The sequence below is a fragment of the Orbicella franksi genome, chromosome 1 (assembly GCF_964199315.1).
Source record: "Orbicella franksi chromosome 1, jaOrbFran1.1, whole genome shotgun sequence".
In the NCBI taxonomy this organism is placed as follows: Eukaryota; Metazoa; Cnidaria; class Anthozoa; order Scleractinia; family Merulinidae; genus Orbicella; species Orbicella franksi.
The window spans coordinates 41,893,568-41,917,148 of NC_138145.1; the positions used below are offsets into that span (position 1 = coordinate 41,893,568).

The window sequence follows — 23,581 nt, forward strand, 5'->3', positions numbered from 1 at the left end:
CTTAACTGATTCTTAAAATAAAGCAAGGACGGTGACTCTAAGCGACCTTGTCCCACAAATCGCTTTTGCTTCACAAAGAACAGAATCGCCATTAGACTAGCAGTGTTTGAGTCCCTCTTTCGCTTAGTTGAACATGACCGTAAGTAAACCTCGAGGAAAAAAATGCTCGCATAAAATGTTTCCCTCGAGGTTTTCTTATGCGTCACGCACGATGGACTGAGCGAAAGAGGGACCACTCATAGTCTAAATCGCCATAAAAACACAACTGCTATAAGGACAGGTAAATTAACCGTCGCATCAACTCATCATGGCAACCGTACTGCGCTGGGAATTTCAAATGCTATTCGGTTCTCTGTGATCGATCTTTCCATGCGCTAGGCTTTTTTGGCGTGATCGCAGTCACACTCCAATTAACAGCCATTCGGAATTACATTTTGTACACCAAGAGTAGAAATTGCACATGTTACATCTGACATTACATTACAAGTGAAGTTTATTTCTACATTCTAAAATAGCTTTACTAAAGCATATTTAGGACTAAAGGGAGTTTCCCCTGCAAAATCTTTAACACATCAAAAGTCACATACCACCGAGTTTACGCGGCCCGTGGATAACAAACACTCCGATATATAATTGAACAGAACCGAAAAATATGCGAGTCAAAAGTAAAATATACTCAGTCTGCACAGTCTGCATGGTCTGCACGGTCAGCGGTCTGCAGTCTGCATGGTCTGCGTTTTGGGGTGACCGCTAAATGGGGCACACGGCTCAAACAGAAAAACAAATCAGCCAAAAAAGTTGTAGAGAAGTTGAGGAACTCATAGAGAACAGAAGGCGCTTTCCATTCGACCAAAAATTCGAAATGGGGCCAAATGGTATGGAAATTTCCTTGGAAAGGTTCCAGAAAATCCGAAAAATGCTGAATTTCCAAAAAGCGAACCATTCAACCGAAAATTCCAGGATGAAAACCAAATGGAATGGAATTTTCCAGGATAAAGTTTTCGGGTTTTCTAATTTGGGTATACCTCAGGAGGTTGTCTTTTTTTTCAGAAATTATGTAAATTCGCAATTTTCTATTCAGCACTAGTTCTTTTGGACGTGATCACAGCGAGTTGGACATCTCACGCAAGGATGACGGCGACGCGTAATCGAAAATGGATAAATATTTTACTTTAGAATCTTGACACTTATCTCAGTGTCGATAAATACTGGCCACAACTAAATTCGTCATGAAAGCATCAATATTATTTTAATTCCAATAAAAAAGAATATGCATAGGTTGGCTGCGAAACGTACAAAGATTTATAACGCGTGCAAGGCCATCGTACCACTCATTAAACCGTCTTGCGACGTTTTCACTGCCGTTGTGGTTTGTATAAGGTCCCTGCTGTTGTGGTCAATAAAAAGTCACAATGTCGACTTGAGATTGGTTCTCATAAAATCGCCCGATCGTTTTGATCGTCCCAATCGTCTGCTATGAGTCAAGCGCGTGGTCAAGGCCTGGGCCTAGGCATTTCGTCTAGAATCTGATGAACACTCTTTCGTTTCTTTAAGTAACGTCCGTACGAGGTGCGAATGTTCTTATATCTTCTCTCTGCCTCAGGGCATCCAAACCAAGCTTTTCTCCTATAGCTTTCCAAGAATTGAACCTTACATACTTATTTTTATAGTCCTTCGAAAACTTGTTGTATATAGATTTATACACTCGTATTTTTGGACTTCTTCCATGAACAACGCCTGATTAAACTCTACTCTTTTGGCCGCCATGTTGGTTGTGAGGCCGCGTTGAGTTCTGGATAATATTGATGCACAATGGGACAGCTGGAGCACTTCGATCGTCTCTCGGTGAGAAAGCAGTTCTCATAAAATCGTTCACGATCGCCCCGGTATGCGACCAGTCATCGGGATAGAACACGGACGATCCAAGCGATCGTGATCACCCCAATCGCTCTGGAATTAACGATCGTCTGTGTTATGTTCTCATATAATCGCCCCAGTCGTAAGACAGCGGTGATAGAAACGATCGGGGCGATTATATGAGAACCAACCTTTATCAGTGTTCTGGTTACTTCTACATTTGCAATTTAAACTTTGGCGTCATCAAAAAATTCCAAGCGAACAAATGTGCGCCTTATCATGGTTTTTCACTCTGGTGCAGTCAACGGGAAAATTCTGTTCCATTCGACTGAGGAAATTTCACACTGGAATTTTTGGTTAAATGGAAAGCGCCCAGATTCTTACTAGGCCAGTTCCTAAAAGCTCTAACAATGCTGCCCCCTGATAGGGTAGAAAAAATCCATTGCATAATTCTACATCCAGCAGGTCTCAAAATCGTTTCGGGTGTTCTTATATAACTATGGAAGTTTGGACATGATATTTCATTGTTTGTGATTCTGGATGATATTACTTACATGCAATGAAATGTCTTTAAAAGAGAATGGTTCACTCTCAGTCATTGACACCATGCATTCAGCATTTAAGGACTCGGTATCTGGTGCTGAAGATTTGAATTCAAATCCTCCTGGATTCTCATTCTCAGGTTTAATTTTCCCTTCATATTTTGGCGTGGTGACTTTCACAAACTTGTACTTCTGCAACTCTTCTGACCATGGCCGTTCATCAGGTTTCCTACAAAAACAATAATAAGTATTAATGACTGGTCCCTAGGGAAGCAGTGAGTTTTGTTTCCCCCAAGATCCTTGATGTTTTGTTATACCGCCAACTGAAAACACTACATTACCTTTCTCGGTCGTTTGAGGCTGGTTTTCACTAGCGCATAAACATAAGCATAAGTAACATGCGCACATGTACCCGCAGTAAGATGTTGATAGTTAGCACCTTCCCGTCAGGAAAGTGTCCAAAACAAAAGGCGCTACTTAAGAGCGGTCACCCACCTAGTTTAGCTCTTAAGTTATTTTTACTCGGGCTTCACTAGGGCCTCCGTAGGAAATCCCGAGCCTAAAAACGTAAGCCGTTCTTCTTAGGCCACAAATGGGGAGTCATAGTGCAAGGCGTTCATAGAGGAGAGAGCAGAAACTGGGATTGAGAATTGGTCATTGTGCGCTTGCTCTTAGTGAACAACATGATTTACAGAATGCTGTGATTTGTAAAGAAAGATTTGGAAAGATTCACACCTTTTACGCTCATCTCACATACAAAGATGTCGAGCGTTTTAGAAATGCGTTGGTCCACAAATTCTATAGCTTGAAAGCTAGCCAAATTAGCAAAGTTCCTGCTTTTACTCACAAGACAACAAGTGAGTCATGTGTGAGTTCAAAATGATATATACGAAGCCCGAGTAAATGTTCTTGAAGTGTCTAGTTAATTTGTATATTAAAATCACTTAACCTTGCAAATTCTACAGTTCAAATAAAAATCGTCTTGTCTTGTTTTGTCTTGCGTCTCACTGCGTCTACTTATGCTATTTATGTTTATGCTTATGCGCTAGTGAAAACCAGCCTTAATAACCGCAGCACTATGAATTTTGTATTGAGATAGCCTTCTTTGAACCAGCAAATTATTTTTTTTCGTATACAGATAATTTTGTTTTTCAACCGTTGACTACTAAGAGCGATCTGCAACAGAGTTTCGTAAAACCAAACCCAAACCAATTACTCACCAATTAGACTACTCAGCCAATCTCAAACCGTAGTGAAACCAAAACCAAAACCAAAGTAATTGCCAGATTATTTTGGAGACTCAATCACAAACCGCTCTAGCGTGTACAAAACGGTAAAACCACTTGGTTTTACTCCACAACCCTAAACTACTTAGCCTGCTCATGCGCTCTCGCAGTTTTAAGACACATTCTGTTCACAAGCAAGCCCACGGTGTAAGATGTGATTGCTCTAGAAAGTTTCTGAGTTTTGTTACCCTAGGGAAGTATTGAGCTTTGAGGTGTCATGTGCTATGTTCTTGTCGAATACAAAACTTTATTTCAGCTTGGGGGTATAAAAACATAAGTCAAGCAGTAGGTATTAGAGTCCCCACCGATGCCAGTCACTTTCCTAAACAACTGACAGTGCCTCTACTTCTGCATGCCATCACTAGGGAGTTTAAGAAGTTACGACGGCGACGCCAAGGACAACGTCGATTAAAAAATGAACGTACATTTTACCTACAAATCTCACGATACTCCTGTAAGTCATTTACTTTGTTTATCACTATCAAAACTATCACGAAACTCAATCTGGGGCACGGCGATAAATTTGAAAAAGAAATTTTAAAAATTAGCCGTCGTGGTTCACGTTCTTCAGACAACGCAGAATTTAGTCATTTCCCGTTGTTGTTTTCCAGAGGACGGCAAAGAGATGTACCAAGAATTTTAACGCAAGTGCACAGCCATTGTCCTGCTCATTAAACCTTTTGTTTAGCGACGTTCCCGTTGCCATTGCCATCGTGATTTTCTTGAACTCCATTATCTTTCTGCCAATACCACTACAATACCACTGTCTCCTTAGTGCTTAACTTCAAACAGTAACTATTACTAACCATGTCAAGGCAGCCTTTATAAAGTCTATTGCATCTAGCGACGCGCTTTCCGGAAGTGGAAGCTTTATGATGGGTCTTGATGCAATCCTAAAGATGGCCGCCGCTGGTTCAAGATGACCCATTGGAGGTTTACCTGTTAACATTTCCACCACTGTGCAGCCGAGACTCCTTAAAAATAAGGTTCACACATTTTTAAGCTGCGATATGACATTGGCATCACCTGGCGAAGTGATATTAAAACACTAAAAGTGGCCTTGTGATACGGTGGTGGAGACGAACAAAGATGGCTTTCGAAAGTAGATTTGCATACCGTAAATCCTTGAATTAGTGCCCCCCCCCCCTCGAATAAGCACCCCCTTCGAATAAGTGCCCCTCCTATCGGCCAAAATTTAAAATAAGCGCCCCTCCCTCCCCTCCCCCCATTTTGTTGACGAGAACTGAGACAACAAGGATGTATAGTTTTCGTCGTGTAGTATTAGATTTGTACATTGTTTCAGTTTGTGAACACGTTAAGTGAACACGTTAAGTACTAAAAAACCGTAACGGTGCCGCGATTTAAACTTTAGGATCAGCTTTTTATGTCGATAAACAGCTTATGTTGCTGTTTACGCGCAGATGATGTATTATGTCAGGCCACCATTTGGGAAAAATTAAATAAGCCCCCCACCCCCCTCGATTAAGCGCCTTCCCTCGAATAAGGCCCCCCCTCCCCCATCTTCTCCTAAATTTGAAATAAGCGCCCCGGGCGCTAATTCGAGGACTTACGGTAACCGAGCACTCTCTCCATTCACTTTTGTCCCGTTCTTGTTCCAAAAGAAACCAACTAAAGTAAAAAGGCCATCTTTACTACGAAACCTACCAAATATCTGCTTTTTGTCCATATCCTTCACCCCAGAATATCTCTGGTGCCATCCAGTACGGGGTGCCGCAATGAGATACCACACTTTTCTCACTTTTGATAGTCTGAAAAGTGTGATAAAAAATGGTTATTTTCTAAACGTGCTCACCACAAACTTGGTCAAAAAGTTCCGTCTGTGTAAATAAATAAACAAGTAAATAAATAACAGTGATTAAATTAAAATGCACCCAATTTTTCATCTCACGTGGCTAAGACCTTGCTAAAAAATAGATCTGCACTGCGTACTTGTGTGTGTGCAGCGTTCTTTTTGCTGTTTTGAATTTTACGGGTTACGGAAATTAAACTGGGCTGCTTATTAGAAACGGGCTTCTTTATCGGGATAGGGTGCTGTTCCATCTTCGCGATTTTTGCAACCCAATCCCTACCCCTTCTCCGTTTACGCCGGCAACGCAGGCTATATTTTTTAGTGTGTTTAGACAATAGGTAGCCTGCTTACGCGAGTCCGTTAGCGCCACTCTTACGTCACTCTGTACCGTTGTTGGAGTGTTGCGCCTTTTTTGACGAGAAATATGTTTAGTTGTGAAAGACCTTTACAGGAAGGGAGCTTTTTTTTACATCGATGAAAGTGTTTGGTTTATTATATGCGAAATAAAAATATTGTGCTACATAAAGTCCCTGGCTACCGATTTTATCCGAGTAGTTCTAAAAATAACATGTAGTAAATATTAATGTGCTATAAATTAGGAGAAGTTTTGAAGAGAAGGGTGAACCCACAATGTTTATTTATATTTCTTCTTTTACCCACGACAACATGAAATAACAGAGAGGGGATATTCATTGATTAAATTTGCAGGCCGGAAAGGGTTGGCAGGAGAAAGGCCAAGTCTTACAAAGAATGATACGCATTTGACCTGGAAATTATCATATGATATTGTTATAGTTTCGTGTTTTGATTTTCACGGTAGGGTTTTGAGTGAGATGTTAGCTGCCAGTGTTTTCCTCTTTGTGTTACACTGAAGTTGATAAGATCTTTTAAAGATATCAGATGCTGAAAGCACGAAATGAGAGGCACGAATTGACCCTTGTCGACCTCAGTAAAGCACTTAACCTTGTCAACTCTATTGGACACTTTTCAAAGGCAAACTTTTTTAACACAACATTTGTGCAATCACAATTGGAATAATTTGAGAAATTTTAATTAGAAAATAGGATGGCATTTTTTTTCTTCCTTATTTGTCGAAAACTCTGTATAGTCTCTCAGGTATGGGGGTTCTCCTCAAAGTTGCCGAATGAGTAGGTAACGGGCACTAACAGATGTTGTTACTTGTTCTTAATTGATGCCAATGAAATACACACACAAGATTTCCACGGTCAACCTCCGCCACTCGAGCCATCTTGGTACTAAGTCCAATCATTCTGCCTCTACAAACGTTCTTCTCCCAAGTTTTACTGCTCAGGCAACGGGTTTTTTCATCCGGAAATTTGCCCCTTGAGAGGCCGACGATAACAACTACCACGATCAAAACAAAAAGTTTTCATTTTTCGCTACGAACGCGTAAATTCGACAAGAAAATCCACTATTGTTGCAGAGATAGTTTTTTGTTGAAAAGATATATAAAAGAGACGTCCCTTTAAGAGCTGTGTTTAAAGTAAAAACCTTAGCTGTTTTCTTTCCGCCTTATCCCCGCAAATACCGTGAAATTTAAATCTGCCGCCATTTTGACGTTTGCTTGTTTCTATGGAAATGGTGCAACCCATTCCCACGCGCGCCCAAATCGCACGCGCGTGGCTTAAGCATGCGCACTCATTTGACCGCAGTGGAGTCCCGTCCTGGTATCTTAAGGTGCTTTGTATTCCAGCAAGGTTCCAAGGCTTTCCCAATAGTTTCTTTCATCCCTTAATTCCCAAAAAAGACTCGGTTACAAAGAAAACATTTTAAAAGAAAGATAAACGCTATAACATGACGTTTCAGCGTTATCTTGTCGCCATTAGATCAAATGCAGATAAAAGTCGTTCAGTTTAGATATATACTACCCTAAGTATTAAGAAGGAATCCACCAAAAGTTTGAGAAACAAGTGGACAAAAACTTTTTACCGAGATTATTTACATTGTATTGGAAACTTCTGTACTACTGTTTTAAATATCTTCTCAAAAGAAATCATTTCTAACAACACCAAATGTCGGTCAAAAACAAATTTTGAAGTAATATAGGAAACATTTGAACGTGCTGGTGAAATGAAACTGATAATGAAATTGACCTGTGTTTGCACACTTTCTCTGAACTTTGTAATTTACTTCCTCAACTACCCATGAGAAATTGTTTTTGGTGTTGCTTCAGACAACTGTTTGTATCTTTAGCTTTTAGAAAGTCCAAAAAGGACTGTAGTATACTTAAAGTTATTCTGGTACAAGGCTTTTGTCCATTAGAAGCTGAATTGCTCGATTTTCTATTGGATTTCGTCTTAGGAGTCAAGAAGAATGTGAGGAGCAATGTCAGCTAATTAAACACTTTTGCCCAAATAGAGTCCGCTTGTGTTTTTAATTTTCTTTTTCCTCTTTCTTTTTCTGCTTCTTGGTTGGTCTTGTGCACCTTGTATTTTGTATCAGTTACTGAAACCTATTAAGTTTTTGGCAACATATGTAAGGACATATGTAATAATATTTTTCGAAATATGGCATTGCGTGAAACAACATACAAAAAACACCAGGTGCCTACTGATGAGTACTGTTATTTTATCAAGTTTCAAGTGTACTTTAAAATCAAATTACAAATATAATAGAAATAAGGCAAGTTGATATTTGATACAATGGCTCAGTACTGGAATATGTTCCTGACAACCAACATAAACAGGTATAACAACTGAACAGAAAATGCCTAAAGAGATTTTAATTAGTTCAGAATTTCTATAAAAAAAGATATTTCATCCAGTTCGCAATTCTGATCCTTCGTTAATTCTCTATCTATAATTTTTCGACTCAGCTCGCTTTGTTATTCGCCTGATGATATCCTTGTAATAAAGATGAAACAGTGTGTTACAGCACTTATCATCTCTCATGCATCTCCATTATCTATATCTTAGATCTATGATGAACTTTTTTCAAATTAGCTTTTCTCCTGTATTATTTCTTGTTGTCAGGTGGCAAAGGTTTTCAAATTGCATGTCTGACATGTACGCATTGCGTACCTATTTTATACAAGTTGTAACCTCCTGCGCATGAGTGTAGTCTACTTGGAGGCTCTTGTTAGACTGTATTTTAGGTGAACCAGAGGAAGGCTGTCAGAGACGGTAAACGCACTGTTGCAACGATTTTGTTATTAAAAACATACCAAAACTGGTTTTTGTGTTACCGTTTACCATGCAGTTTTAAGATCTTTATAAATGAGTTTGCTTTTCTGTATGTAAAGGTTAATTCTATGGAAATCTGTACAGAACTATCCTTTCCTTCTTTTTTTCAGAAAAACGCTTTTTCCGCATGGTCCTAATCTGGAGCAAAAACCTTTGTATTTAGTACACACCGTCCTCAGGGTGGCTCAAAACAGTTTCCAGCAGTTAGATTTTGATGGGTCCTGCTGTTTTTGAATTATAAGCCCCTAAACCTGTAATTAAGGGGGGTTTTAGCAGGTCATACTGTTGCTGTGGTAACCTATTCTGTCACGAAAATGATAATGTGTTCTGGGTGCAGTTCACCAATGATTGGGTAGTTTTTTGATACCATGATTGTAGCATCAAGTGATAAAGAGTGGTTATAATGACCCATCAAAATCTAGGTGCTGGAAAATGTTTTGAGCCACCTTAACAATAGCAACAAAACTTGAAAACGAGAAGTATAAGCTTTTATTGTGCAGTTACTACTACAATCAATACCTGATTCATTTTTGACAACCCAAAGTCAGCCAATTTCACCTTCCCTTTGCCGTCTAGAAGAAGATTTGATCCTAGAAATTAGAAATACAGACGTTATGAGACCTACAGTAAAAATTAACTTTTACTCAATTGCAGCAATATTTACAGCGCATAGGTGATGATACAGTAAGCCATTTTTAAACTTGTGGTTACGCGAAGCGTAGAAACATGTTTCTTGCGGGGACTCCGATATGCAAATGTATTACTCAGTCACTCAGGTGTAGACACTGTTCGTAATTAGTCGGCCCAAACGAGAGCGCCCGAGCCCGACGCCATGCTGGAATAGTAACCGAGCCCGACGCCATATTGGAATAGTAACCGTGCAGTCAGCGCGAGCCTCGCTATCGTATTTGTGCGGTTACTACTCAAAGCATGCATCCTGCCAGCCCGAATGGTAGGTGTTTCGCTTAATTGAAGTGGAGTTGACTTCGAATGTTCGAATTAGTACTATGGCCAACTTGAACGCTGAATTTCATGAGCATTTGACTCGTCCAGGCATTCAAAACGACCAGGCGATGAGCATTTGTTTGCTGGAAAGTGACCTATTAATGTGGTGAGCTTTGATGAGAATGTGTCTTATTCGAGGACCTTAATGAACTTATATGAGCGAAACGAACACTTCTCAATGGACGAAACCAGGACAAACATCGGCACCATTACATAATATTGTAATTTCATTTTTATAATTTATTAACATCTAAACCTGAGACCAGCCGAAATATTGTTTTGAATATACCTTGTGTCAGCTTTGCAGTAGTCTTTGACTTATTATCGTTTTACTTTTCAAGTTTGGCTCATTAGATCTCCTGTGAGATCCAACGTTCAATCAAACGGGACCTTCGTTCAGAGCTTTGCAGTTTATAGAACTTAAGTTTTTTATGTTGAGTAGTCCACGTTCAACCGGCATCGAGTTAAGTTTAGATTAAAGTTGTGTTCTTTATACTTGTCTTGTTTATTTTAGTATATTGATTTGAACTCCGAGTGGGATGTGATATGCACATAAACTTGGAAAAAAATCCCAAATACTTGATTTTGACAAGCGTAAATGATTTTTACCTTCCCTTGTGTTTACAGTTCTGCTTCCTGATTGAAAAGATAACAAAGGGAAAGAAACCGCTCTGTGAGCTCGTAGGAGCACATATTTATGGGTGGAAAGATTTTTTGGATCAACACTGAAAATGCTTGCAAATGAGGCTACTTATTTACTTTACGTGCAATATCCATAGAGAGACAAGCGGTTCTACATTGGAAAAGAAGTGCTGTCCCATGAGAAACCTTACTTATAGCCTTGAGTGAAATACAATGAAAAAGGTCTGTATGCTCGTACGACTTGAATACTTGTAAATTTCCCCAGCAGGTAGACAAACATCGACATCAAGATCTGTGTGTGTGTGGGGGGGGGGAGGAGGAGGAGGAGGAGGAGGAGGAGGAGGAGGAGGAGGAGGAGGAGGAGGAGGAGGAGGAGGAGGAGAGTACTCTATGATTTCTTTGGCACGAGTGTCCTCTGAGACCCAAGAACCCTTAGCCTTTACCACTCTCTGTTCACCTGCAATTTTGCCACCCTAGCTATTCTGTAATATGTGTGCAACAAAAGCCAACGAAAAAAGCCGACGCTTTGTGAGATAAGTACGACCTTGCGTGGTATGAACCCGGCTTTAAAAATACACCAGTAATTGCAAATTCACCAACATGTTTCATCTCTAGATTACTTAATCCACGAGTTTGACGAGTCTCCTTTGATTGCTATGGGGGGAAATTATAATATCAACTACGTATTTCATTTTGCATTTCACAAAAAAATAATAAAACTTCCTGCCCATCGTGTAGACATACTATATTTATGCTTAATATAAAAAAGGCTTGTACCACACTGAAACAAGAACAAAATGAATACGAACGTGCAGAACGACTTATTGGCTACAATTACCTTTTATGTCTCTGTGAATTATGAAATTTGAATGCAAGAAAAACACTCCGTCCAGTATTTGCCTTGTGTACCATCCAGATTCCCTTTCAAAAAGAACTCCGTTCTTTTTTATGTAGTCAGATAATGATCCCTACGAAAACAAAGAGCAACAGAAAGATACTTTAACAGCATTCTGGCCATAAATGACCATTATTAACGATTAGGTCACAATTAGTACATGCTGGGCAACAACCTTATTTGGACAAGGATTGCACCAGGGTGGTCCCCACTACCACAAACCCTTCAGATTCATAACAGGCTGTCTTTTAAGCTTTTCAAACACATTTAAGTCTAAAAGAGCTGTGGCAAAATATATAAAAATAAAATTGAAACTTATGCTTAAATTCATTTCATGAACTTCTCGGATGACTGAGTCGTGGGGAGTAACTGAGGTAACGTATGTTAACAGCAAATCCCATTACAGTTACACTGTACAAATCTAACTGTAATTTTTAATAACAGTCAATGTAAAGATAAACCCAATGTTACCCTTCTGCTAGTCCGCAAAAAAAGGTAAATAAAAAAATATATTTATGAAAACTTCATTTCCGTGCCGAAAGTATTTACATAGGCAAATAGATAAATTACAATTGTTTTCTTTGTGTGCCAGTCGTCAGCTGTTGTGACACTGAAATGGTTTTAATGCATGGATAACTTTTGCCAGGGACACTTTCTCAGTATTTTCTTTCAGGGAGGGCAGCTGTGACACAAGCTAATATATCATGACTTCAATGTGATTGTAAATAACTACATGGTATTTAGATATAAAAGACAAGTATGTGAACCATTATTCTCTGAAATACTGACAATATCTAATTTTGTGATAGTGTTCCTGAAGGACTGAAGGCTGGGCAATTGCTTTACTATGTATGTATTTTATATTATCCCAAAGGTAATCTTAGAGCCTCAAAAAATAGGAGAGATAGTTGTCACTAATGAGCAGTAACTTCATATGTCAATAACAGTGCATGTTTTGAAAACCTATGATGGTAGAAGAAGGAAAATCGAACGACAAGAGGACCAAAAAATATTTTCAAACAAAAAATCAAAGGCTCTTTAAGCCAACTCATGATATGTGAACGGACATTAATACATAAATTCTATAATTTTTTAAACTTTTTTAACATTTTATTACCGCTTAAAACACAATTACAAGAGTGATACAAACAATAACGTACTTAATTACACTTTGTCTAACGCTTACACTACCCACTTATGCTAATTACGAATTTACATTACATGTACATTACATTCACAGTCAGCTAGATCTAACTAAGGGTAGGGTTGATCAGTATATGGTATAATTATATACCTGCTACTTAACTATTGAGAAAAATATTTACGACAACATGTTTTGCCATTTTTGTACTGAATAGATTCTTTCTTAATCTTTTTTACAATTAAAAATTTTATTTTTTGAGTTTCTGTTTCTTTGGCCTTCAGTAAGGATAAAGACGGCTTGATATTTTTACAACGGCATAGATAAATGCTATATTTCCCAAAAATGATTATCTGATTTAACAAACAATACCCTGGGTTGTCATCGGAGATACCAAAAAGGATCGTTATCTCATCAAGCTTATCAATATTCATATTGTAAGTATTTAACCATGAAATAACAGAAAGCCAAAAGTTTATAGTGTAGGCAAAGCTGATTAGAGGTCGCTCAAGAGTTTCTTCGTGATCTCCTCAAAAGTGAACATCGGAGAAGGAACAAAATTCATTTCATGTAAGATTCTATTAGCGTAGAGAATACGATTTAAGATTTTGTATTGAAAGGCTCTCGTTCTGACTCGACCCGGTAGTTGATAAATGGAGGGTTTCGTGCAAAAAGGGTGTTTATTATATGGCTGGCTCCGTGAGTGTGCAAGATGAATCAAATCCTGCGTTGTGATTAGCTACCCGAGCGGGCAAGATGGAGCTATCTTGCCCGCCAATATCCAGTCATCTTGGCCTCACACTTGGTCAATAACCCATACACATCGCTTTTTGGGCCGATTTTCATTTTTTGCAGGATCGAGCTTATTTTTGGCAGACTGGCTTGTTTTGACATGAAAAGCATTGTCGCGTAACTGTTTTTGTTGATTTGGGCTTCGTTTTCGAGAAATAACGTATGCAAAAAGCTCAATTTTCCAAGCGGCATCCTTTGGAGCGAATCCTTCGAAGGTTGACTTCGATGCGACGCAAACTTAAATGGTTACTTTAAGCAGATTCAACAGCACGGGTTTTTTTTTTTTCAAATAGATGCTGTGATTTTTGAAAGAAGTAGAGAAATAAACCGGAAAAAAAATCAGCCGACCCTCCCATCGCATCGGCGTCACGACAAAACAAACTCGAATCTGGCCCGTCCAGCGCCTCGTTCGCTTGCGGTTCGAACAACCTAGCGGCAAATGCCACGCTTCAGTGACTTCATCGTTTAGCAAAGCAAAAGGTTTCTTTTGTTTTTCATTCCACAAAAAGACGCCGTTCAATAACCGCTCGTTCAATAAAGACGCCGCTAGGAAAAACCGAGTGGTTTTTTGCATACGCAATATCTTGAAAACGAAGCGAACTTTAGAAGAAAAACATTGCTAAACATACCTAAACAAAACTGCAAGCGAAATTTGAAACGTTTTCGACAAAGTTCACTTTTGATGAAAATACCTAACGCCCTTTTTCAGCCGAGCCCTTCAGATAAACGAAGCCGGGACCTTTGTTATGATAAACCAAGCTGACCTTTGTTATTATAAACCGAGGCAAGCTTTTGTTATAAGTCAAAGTCTCGCCTCGGTTTATAGCAAAGCCCAGCTTTGTTTATGCAAAGCGCTCGGTGGAAAAAGGACGTAAGGTATTATGCTCAAAATTGAACTTTGTCCAAAATGCTCCGAATTTCGCATGCGGTTTTGTTTAGGTGTGTTAAACATTGTTTTGTATGTGTATGTTTTTTTCACTGAAGTTTGCATCGTGTTCGAGATATTACGTATACAAAAAACTCGTATTTGTTGTCACGTCAGCGCGCGACCGCAAAGATGTTCATTTCACTCAAATTACAGCAAAATGTTAATTTCATACAACATGCAAGTGAGATTACGTTGATTTCAGGTCAAAGACAGTTAAAATGTTGATTTCACATTAATGCACGAGCGCAAGGACTTTGATTTCACTTATAAAACAGCAAAAAGTGAATTTCACGAAACGTATAAGCTCAATTTTGTTGATTTCAGGTCAAAAATAGTTAAAATGTTGAGTTCACGTTAATGCATGACAGCAAGGATGTTGATTTCATTTAGAAAACAGTGAAATGCTGATTTTATCAGAGCACGTGTCCTCAGAGATGCTCATTTCACATAAGGGCAGTAAAATGCTCAAGGCTGTTGTGGTTAGGGTTTAAGTTAATTCGGATTAGAAATTAGTTCAACATTATTCAGTAGGGTTAGGGCTTCGGCTGTGGTTTTTTTAGGCAACTAGCAACAGTCACCAAAGGTTGATTTTACTACTACTGTAAATAGTCAAGTTTGTTAGTTCCACTGTAAAAAATAAAAATAATTAATTAATAATAATGATGATAATAATAATAATAATAATAATAATAACAACAACAACAACAACAAAAACCAGGACTCTTACACCATGTTTAGTCAGCTCATAAACATCGAAACTACCTTGCCGAACTAGGGCAGTCAAATCAAATACAGCAATCAACGCGGATATCACTACTAAACAGTCAAAGCAGAGGGCCTATAAATAGGGCTGACAGATTGACAGATTAACAGATTAACAGATTAACCCTTCTGTGAATTTATTGTACCTGATGAATTTTTACCGTGTATAAATAATGATTAAAGATTAAAGACAGGTCTCCATACATCTGCATGTCCGCTGATCTCTGAAGTTCAAAACAATACAAATCATGCTTATTTGGATTACAATCAACGCAACCTGGATCACAGATCTATACCTGCCAACTCTCACGCGTTAAGCGTGAGTCTCACGCCTGCGGATCTAAAATTGTGATCTCACGCATTCAGACCAATTTCTCACGCCTAACTGGCAATAACGAGTGTAATTGCTGAAAAACCGATTAAATAAAAATTCAATTTTTTTTTCGGCGAAAAACAGTTGGTGAGTCCAGCAAAAAAGCGTCTTCAAGCTTACTCAGTTACGCGTATTGACTTCGCGACACCAACTCTTGTTTAGATTGTGTGACGTGACAAGTTTCCGGTTTACTTTGTCATGGTTAAGTCGTCGAAAATCTTTCTACACCTTCGGTTATCTTCGGAAGTCGTCGGGAAATCTTCGCCAATCTTTGGAAGTCGTCGGGAAATCCTCGGCAATCTTCGGAAGTCGTCCGAAATCTTCGACAATCTTCGGAAGTCTTTGGAAATCTTCGGCAATCTTCGGTAGCCGTCGGTAAATCTTCGGAAATTCAGGTTCTGTGGAGACGAAAAATCTCACGCATTTTACTGAAAAAAAGTTGGCAGGTGTACAGATCTGTTACAATCGATGTTAATCAATTTATATTCTTATTTAGTCTGTATATATATTTATAGTCTGCATTGCCTAATAAAGTTTATTATTATAAGTTTATTATTACATCACTACAGTGCACTACATTTTTATTTGTGCATAATTTACAACTTTTATGAATTAATTCGTTGGAAAGACAAACCTCTCGAGAGGTGGTAACTGTTTTTATGTTTGTCGCATGGTACCTTTTTTCACACACTTCTTTTTTATAAATCTATCAACCTGCCCTGTAACATTATTGTGTTACATCACACCCATTTATCATTCTTCTTAATGCATATAAAAAAGAGCAAACAAAAATGACATATTCTTGAAACCAACAACAGTACCTGCAAGCAATATTCTGTGACAACTGTTTTTCTGAAGCAGGAAAGATAAACTGCTATCCATAAAAGAGTTTCTCTGCTTCCAAACACAATAGTACTAATTGTATCATATTTAACAATTGTTCGCCAAAGGTGAAGTGAATATTGGTGAATATTCACCAATGTTCAGAGCCTGAGGTGAATAATTGTTTTAGTATAATTTTCAGAGGTGAATATCAAGGACTACAAAATAACGGACTAAAACATACCAACACAAACGCAATTGCTCGAGTGCATACACCAATGAAGCCGTAGTTTTAATAATAGGCTTACATGTACATCAATTTACTCACCGAGTTTGGCAGTAAAACAAACAAGCGAAACATTACGCAAAATAAATTCATCCGGTACCTTTGTTTTATGGTAGTTGACTTCATTCATAGTTGTCATCATCGCCAAAAATGAGTTGCTTTAGTCTGGAGAAAAATAAATTTCGGTCAATCGATCTGACCTGCTGGTGATCGACGCAACCAACGTGTTTATGATTCTCAAAAGCCTTGAATACGAGTTCTTGAAAAGATTTTTGTCCAAGGGCGACAGCAGTCATTTTGAAAATTCTCCATCCTTTAAAATATCCTGCACTTGGAGTGATGTCTTTTGAATAAATGAAAACTTCATTCAGCAACTGTCCGCCATGTTTACATGCCGAGATGGCAAAGGTGGTGAGCTTAGTAGCCAAGCTCTAGCGGGGTGAATAAATCGTCATATGATGAGCTTTTCGACCAGTCAGAATGTCCAATTCTTATAATCACCTCTTGAAATTATACTAAAATGGAATAATAATTGTAATTATTTAACAACTAAAGAAGCCTGAGCCATTAATTACACTGTGATAAAACACAACGGGCATTTGAGAACACAAGGGAAATGTAGGAAACACCTGCCTGCAGCTCGTGTTTTCTACATTTCTCAAGTGTTCTCAAATGTCCGGAATGTTTTCTCACAGTGTAATACACGGCTTAGGCTTCCTCATTTGCTTTATGTGATATAGATTTTACACGCACAAAACAATAAAACACGCTTTTTCTATGTTTTGTACTCTGATAAAACATGGGTTTGACCAATCAGAGTACGCACAGGGTCCTTTCTATATTATAATGTTAAATCAAAAGGATGCTTGAAAGTCTTGAAATTGTTTAGTACAACAGTTCACTTTATGTGTACCTCAAAGCCATTTTTGATGTAACTTCCCTATTTTGCAAATGCCCATAAAAACAGAGAAAGATTCAGAGTGGAGAGTGCAATTTCTACTATAATATCACATTGATTTCCAAGGAAGCCAATCAAAGTAAATTTTTACAGATCGATACAAGTATTTACTTAGTTAAAAAGATATAACAAACTCCTTTTTTACCATAACACCCTTGCATTCTTGTTAATTAATTTACAGCAGCACTTTCTACACACTACCCCTTCTCTAAACTTTACATACGCGCTGTAAGATCGCGTTTTTTGCACTTGTTGCGGAGCATTTTTCCACCCTACACCCAGCTACAAGAAGAGCCACGAGGAAAACAGTTGCTCACCAGTAAAAGCGAAAACGGTAACCTGTGAAAAGTTTGAGCTCTCCCGCCGTACATTTTCCTGCCATTCTGAAAAAAGAAGACAAAGCAAAAAACTGAAACATTTACCTAAAACCCTAGCACAAGCGATGAAGCAAAGTCAATGATGAAATCGCTCTTTCGGATGCCATCTTTGTTTTTATGATTTCAGCAGCGCACGCCCAGTAAGAGTCTGAGTACCAGGGTAACAAATCAGCCAATCAGACAAAAGTACCCGTTGTTATCCAGAGAAACACTTCCATTGGCTGCTTCTGTAGTTGAAGCTAAACGAACTGAAGGGACCTTGAAAATTTCCATGTGGATTCCAGCATCCTGAATGGTAAGCCAGAGCCAGCGCTCAATGATAGCAGAGGTAACCAGTTTGTGAGGCTTACTATAAGAGATGAGCAAAGGGTCTGGTTTGGAGCACCGTAGAGTGGGGCAAACTGCACGCAATTTTTTGAGTGGTGGCATGCAATTTTTTGAGGTAGTGACAGAGAAACTCATCGTGACGAAGTTTCCAATTGTAAGGGAAACAACCTGAGAAGACCTGGGCTAATTGACTGGGGTTGCCATGCTTTCTGGGGGAAGTAGGGGAGAAAACAACTCCTTCTGAGACGATTTTACAGTATCTAAGACTACTTTAGTCAGAGAAGTTGCCCTTTTTGGGCAAGCTAAGGCAAAGAGCATAACAAGTTTCCTTGACAACTGCTAGAGGGAAAAAGAGGTGTTGCTTCCTGAGGAGGTTAGGTGCACTGTGACCTTCTTGACATTCCAAGCATGTGAGTACCCTGGTTTCAGAGGACGGGAGTTGGGTACTCCCTTCATTAGCTTGGTGACATGACAGTGTTGACCTACAGGGAAGTAGACCGCAAGCAGTCTCTCTTTTCTTCAAAAATCCGCAAATTGTTTTTCTTCCGACGTCCTCGCTACTAGTGGCTAGCAGCATCGCCGCTTGCATGTCACAATCACAGCACACTTGCACACTTACTTATTTTGCATTCTTCCCCACAAATTTTCCAGGAAAAGAGAGACTGCCTGCAGTCTAACAGCTAAGCTGTCAATCTTGGAATGTGTTGAGGAGATAGCTGAGTGCAGTACATTTATGGAGCTGTACTCCAAACCATCTGAAAAAGCATCTGGTAGAAATTCAAAGATTTTGGAGGGGGGCTGAAACAGGATTAATTTTCCCTTCAGTACACTAGCTCCAGCGGGACCATGCTGACCAGTAGGCTTTGCGAATTGAGGACCAAGTTGCTGAGAGGAGCAGTTTGGCAACCTGTTCAGGAAAGCCTTCTGTCTGGTAGTATTGTTAGAGATTTGACACACAGTCAGATGAAGGTGTGGGAACATCGGATGTACCCTGTTCAGATCAGAGGGATCCTGCAAGAGATGTGGACTGTGTGGCAGTATGAGACGGTTGCTGACTAAAAGACTCAACAGGATTGGCCACCATGGTTGGGCTTGCCATATCGGTGCTACAAGCACTAGATCTGCATTGTCCTTTGTTGAGAACTACTGGAATGAGGTTGAAAGGGGGAAAGCATAACCCTGCAGAGGATTCCATCATAGAGTCAGGGCATCTATATGAAATGCTTCTGGATCTGGTCTCCAACTGATGTTATGAAATAGTTGAGCTTTTAGGTGACTGGCAAACAGATCTGTGTTGCACTTTGTGAGGAAGGCTGAGAATAGTTTTGGGTCGGGTAGCCAGTCACTGGAATCTAGGAAGGTATGAGACTCTTGGCAGGTATGACACTCTTGGTCGGTTATGGTATTTTTTTTTCCAGGGACATGATAAGCAGAAATTAGGATGTCTCTGTGAAGACCAGCTCTCCAGATTAACGACATCAGAGAAACTGAGTGGGTACCTCCCTGTTGTTTATGTAGAGCAATGGCGGAGTTGACCATCTTCAATAGTATGACCTTGTGAGACTGGCCCTTGAGGACTGTTTTTGAGGCAAGAATTGCTGCTTTCAGTTCCAGTAAGTTGATGTGTTGAGTTGATTCCTGACTGGACCATTTGCTATTCGTGGATTTGCCCTGACATGTTGTGCCCCAACCTAGCATAGAAGCATCCGAGAGAATTGTTAGATCGGGAGGTGGAGGAGAAACAGGGCTGCCGTTGACCTTATTTAAATTGTGTATCCACCAGGATAGTTCCGCCCGAGCTTGGAGGTTGAGTGTTAGTTGACAGCTGAAATTGAATTGGTGGTTTCAGGGTTTGGATAAGCAAAATTTGAAGAGCCCTGAGATGCAAAGGGGCTACCCAAATGGCAAGAGGACGAGACTCTAGGGTGCCTAGAAGACTGGCCAGTTGACTTCCTGTCATTTGATTCTAAAAGACAGCATTGTTGCAGACTGCATAGACCCTCTGAAACTTTATGACAAACCCAAGGTATGTTATTGTCTGAGTTGGGGACAGGGTTGATTTCGTCCAGTTTATGAGAAAGCCCAGTGATTGCAATACAGTTAACGTCATTTGAGGTAGATGTTGAGCTTCCTCCTTGGAGTAGGCAAGAAGAAGGAAGTCGTCTAAGTGCACTATGATTCGGTACCCCTACTTCTTCAGGAAGGCGGCTACAGGTTTCAGATGTTTGGTGAAGATTTGTGGTGCTGAACTGATCTTGGCCTTATTAATGGCTGCCAAAACCTTCTTTCATTTCTGTTGGAAGTTTTTGTCCAAGAATGAAGAAAAAACCTTGGAGAGTTTCCAGGATACGACAGAAGCGTCAAGGTCATAGCATGCAGAGTTGGCGTCCTCATTTTAGCCTGCGTTGGTATCTCCTGTACTCGACGCATTGTTTGATGGCTTAATAGCCTCATTTGGTGGCCCAGTAGCTTTGTTGATAGGTTTTTTTAAATTTTTTCTGCAGTCAGATAATGAGTTGCTTGTGTCAGAAATGCAAAAAAATTTGGGGGTCACCAACTTCGTTTCAGAGATAACGCGTGTGGAAAACTACCCTGATTTGGAAAAATTGGCGCACGTAATTCAGCATGGTCTCCAGGGGTTTATAGCCAAAAATATCAAAAGCGACACGACGGAGGCAAATGATCTTAGTCATATTTTGTAGAAGTGGGTCTGTTGTATAAGTAATTCCAAATGTTGCCAACGTTTTCACAAAACTTAACCCTTCAAGAGGAATTTGAAACCGTCGCACCGATAAACGAAGAGCTAAAAAGAACGGAATTTGATGGTGCATTTTGCAAAAAATTCAAACTTCTAGTTGATAGATTTTCTTTATTTTTTCACTAAACGGAGAAAATTGGTAGAGAAAATGATCCATCAAAAGAAAAATGGGGCTCACCGAACGTTCCAGATTGTTAAATCCAGACAAAACTATAGCAATGGCCATCTGCCCTATCATTGTTCATTTTATAACTTAGTCCGCACTCTCATGCATGACGTGGCGTGTGAAGTTGTATGCACAGTAAGGATGCGCAGAAACAATTAGCGCAAACGTTAATAGCCATGTTTAGTGGCTTAGTAGCCTCATTTGGCGACAATTCTGCCTCGGCTGATGGCTCAATAGCCTTATCTCCGTTGCCAGACTCGTATGAGGGGTCTTCAGAAACCAACAAGGAAATGGCGTTGCAGTCGACATCATGGTCTGGCTTGAAAGCCGTTTTCTGTTGTTCGAAGCGGGACTCATAAAGGGCTAAACAGCTATTACAGTTGGAGACATCATTTTGAAGGGTCTGGGGAGATTTCAGAACGGACTCCAGCTTGTCACTGTCCTTTGAACAGCGATGTTTGCGTGATGGAAAAGGTGGGTCCCGATCGTGCAAACCATCGTAGATTGATTCTTGCAAGGAAATTTTAAGCTAGAGTAACAAAAAAGGGGAGAAATAAAAGCTCAAATACGAGCTCAAATACTCTTCTGTTTGCGGATCAAAGCACAGTGGAAAAAGCTGCAGGGAATCCTGGGAGCACATGGTTAGTGCTCCCGGGACTTCATGGGATCACATCATGCTTTTAGTGCAACGGGGCGGACGCTGACATCAATCGATCTTTGAATTTATTACCAGCGCCGCATCGGAGAAATGTTTTATAAATAACGGAACCTCCAAGCATCTATCGTTCTCAATTGGTTTATTGGACTTGAAAGCTCGTAAAAACTGAAATACAACGAGCAGAATAAAGCTATTACTATAAATCTATGCTAATCTAAATGTTCTTAACTCGAGCACACGGGGCGTGCATATACAGAAATCTAAACAACACAAATATCCTTAAGCGTAACAAATCTGCCTTCGATTAAGTGGTATACATTTCGGGGTCTAAATTAAAAGACAAACTACATAACATACCTCTTTCCCCGTCCTATTACAATGGTATCTTCGACGATCCTTCGATCAATGTTCTTCTACATGTGCTTGTAACTTACACGTGTCCGAATGAAAGGTAATGCCGACAACTAATCGATATGTCGCACAAAACAAAGAGATATTGACGGTCACGCAATCACAACAATAAACAGTATTCGTTACATGGTTCCCCTAAATTACGCTAGAAATTTACCAAACTAATCAAAGAAACTAAAACTAAATCAACTATTAAAGTTCCACTGTTCAAATCAATGTCCCTTGATATAGGCTATAAGCCCATACAGTTCTTTAAAATGGCTCCTCAGGTGGGGATTCCCCGGTCTTCCCTCTCTTCGTGGGGCAACAGCAAAATAAGTTTCTGAACTGGTCTGCATAGGCTGGTCAGTGGTCCAGCAGATCGACCGTTTTCATCCAGGTTCCGGTCGGCAATCTTGATGCGAACCTTCCTTACCAGACCATCATCATCAGGATATGTTTCCTCTACACGGGCGATTCTCCAGCAATTTCGCGGTGAGTTGTCATCGATAACAACAATGATGTCATCCACCTGCAGGTTTCTCCGCGTGGCTATCCACTTCTGCCTTGGCTGTAAGGACTGTAGATAGTCCTTCCTCCACCTCATCCAAAACTCGTTGGCTAGATACTGGACTCTACGCCATCTTTTCTTCGAGTACAAATCGGCACCTTGGAATTCACCAGGTGGGGACAGTATCACCTTAGACTTCATCGTAAGAAGGTGGTTGGGCATAAGGGACTCTAGCATTTATGGGGAGTTGATCGTGTCGACGGTCAGTGGACGACAATTCACGATAGCTTCGGCCTCCACAATGAAGGTTCTGAGGGTTTCATCATCAAGTTGGGCAGCGTGCTGGGTGAGGAGTGTTGCTAACACATTTCGAACAGTACGGATTTGATGCTCCCAAGCGCCACCCATGTGACTTGCCTCCAGGACATTCATCTTGAAATCTATCCAGTCACAGTTGCGCTTCGCTAGTTCTTGCTGTATCTTCTCATGATGCAATGTGGATAACGCTTGTTGCAGCTCGTTCTTTGCACCAACAAAGTTCGTGCCCTGGTCTGATCGCAACTGTCGTACTGGGCTACGGCGTCCCACAAATCGGTGATAGGCATTGAGAAACGAGTCAGTAGACAAACTGCTCGCGACTTCGAGATGAACAGCCCTGGACGCTAGACATGTAAACAGCACTCCGTAACGCTTTACTTCGCGACGGCCTTCTCTGACGGGCCAGGGGCCAAAGTAGTCCACAGCACAGAAAGTGAAAGGTGGTGCGGGCTCTAGGCGATCTTCAGGTAGGTTTGCCATCTTCTGTTCTTGAGGACGGCCTCCAGCTTCCGACAAGACACACATTTGGAAATATGGTTGGACACTACGGAACTTCCACCAACAATCCAATAGCCACTTGATCTGATTTCATTCTGAGTAATGCCACGACCTTGATGTTTAATTAGCCGGTGAAAGTGGCAGAGGATAAGATTCGTCACATGTCCTTTCTTGGGCAGAATGACAGGGTGTTTCACATCATAAGCGATGCTTGACTGTCTCAATCGCCCACCAACTCGTAGTACGCCTTCTTCGTCTAGAAAGGGGTCAAGTTTG

At 40.1% G+C, this 23,581-nt stretch overlaps 1 protein-coding gene and 1 long non-coding RNA gene across 2 annotated transcripts in view; one reads left to right on the forward strand and one right to left on the reverse strand.

The window, feature by feature from the left end:
* Positions 1-23,581, forward strand: part of LOC145482393 (uncharacterized) — a 145,719-nt gene that overhangs the window by 56,071 nt on the left and 66,067 nt on the right. The gene's annotated exons all lie outside the window — the stretch shown is intronic.
* Positions 2,379-23,581, reverse strand: part of LOC145464546 (mitogen-activated protein kinase kinase kinase 3-like) — a 31,965-nt gene continuing 10,762 nt past the window's right edge. The window contains exons 5-9 of the mRNA XM_081448478.1: positions 11,184-11,313; positions 9,218-9,288; positions 5,351-5,454; positions 4,492-4,659; positions 2,379-2,628 (exon numbers count right to left, since the gene is read on the reverse strand). Coding sequence (XP_081304604.1) covers positions 2,379-2,628; positions 4,492-4,659; positions 5,351-5,454; positions 9,218-9,288; positions 11,184-11,313 — 723 coding nt within the window. The remainder of the gene's footprint in view (positions 2,629-4,491; positions 4,660-5,350; positions 5,455-9,217; positions 9,289-11,183; positions 11,314-23,581) is intronic.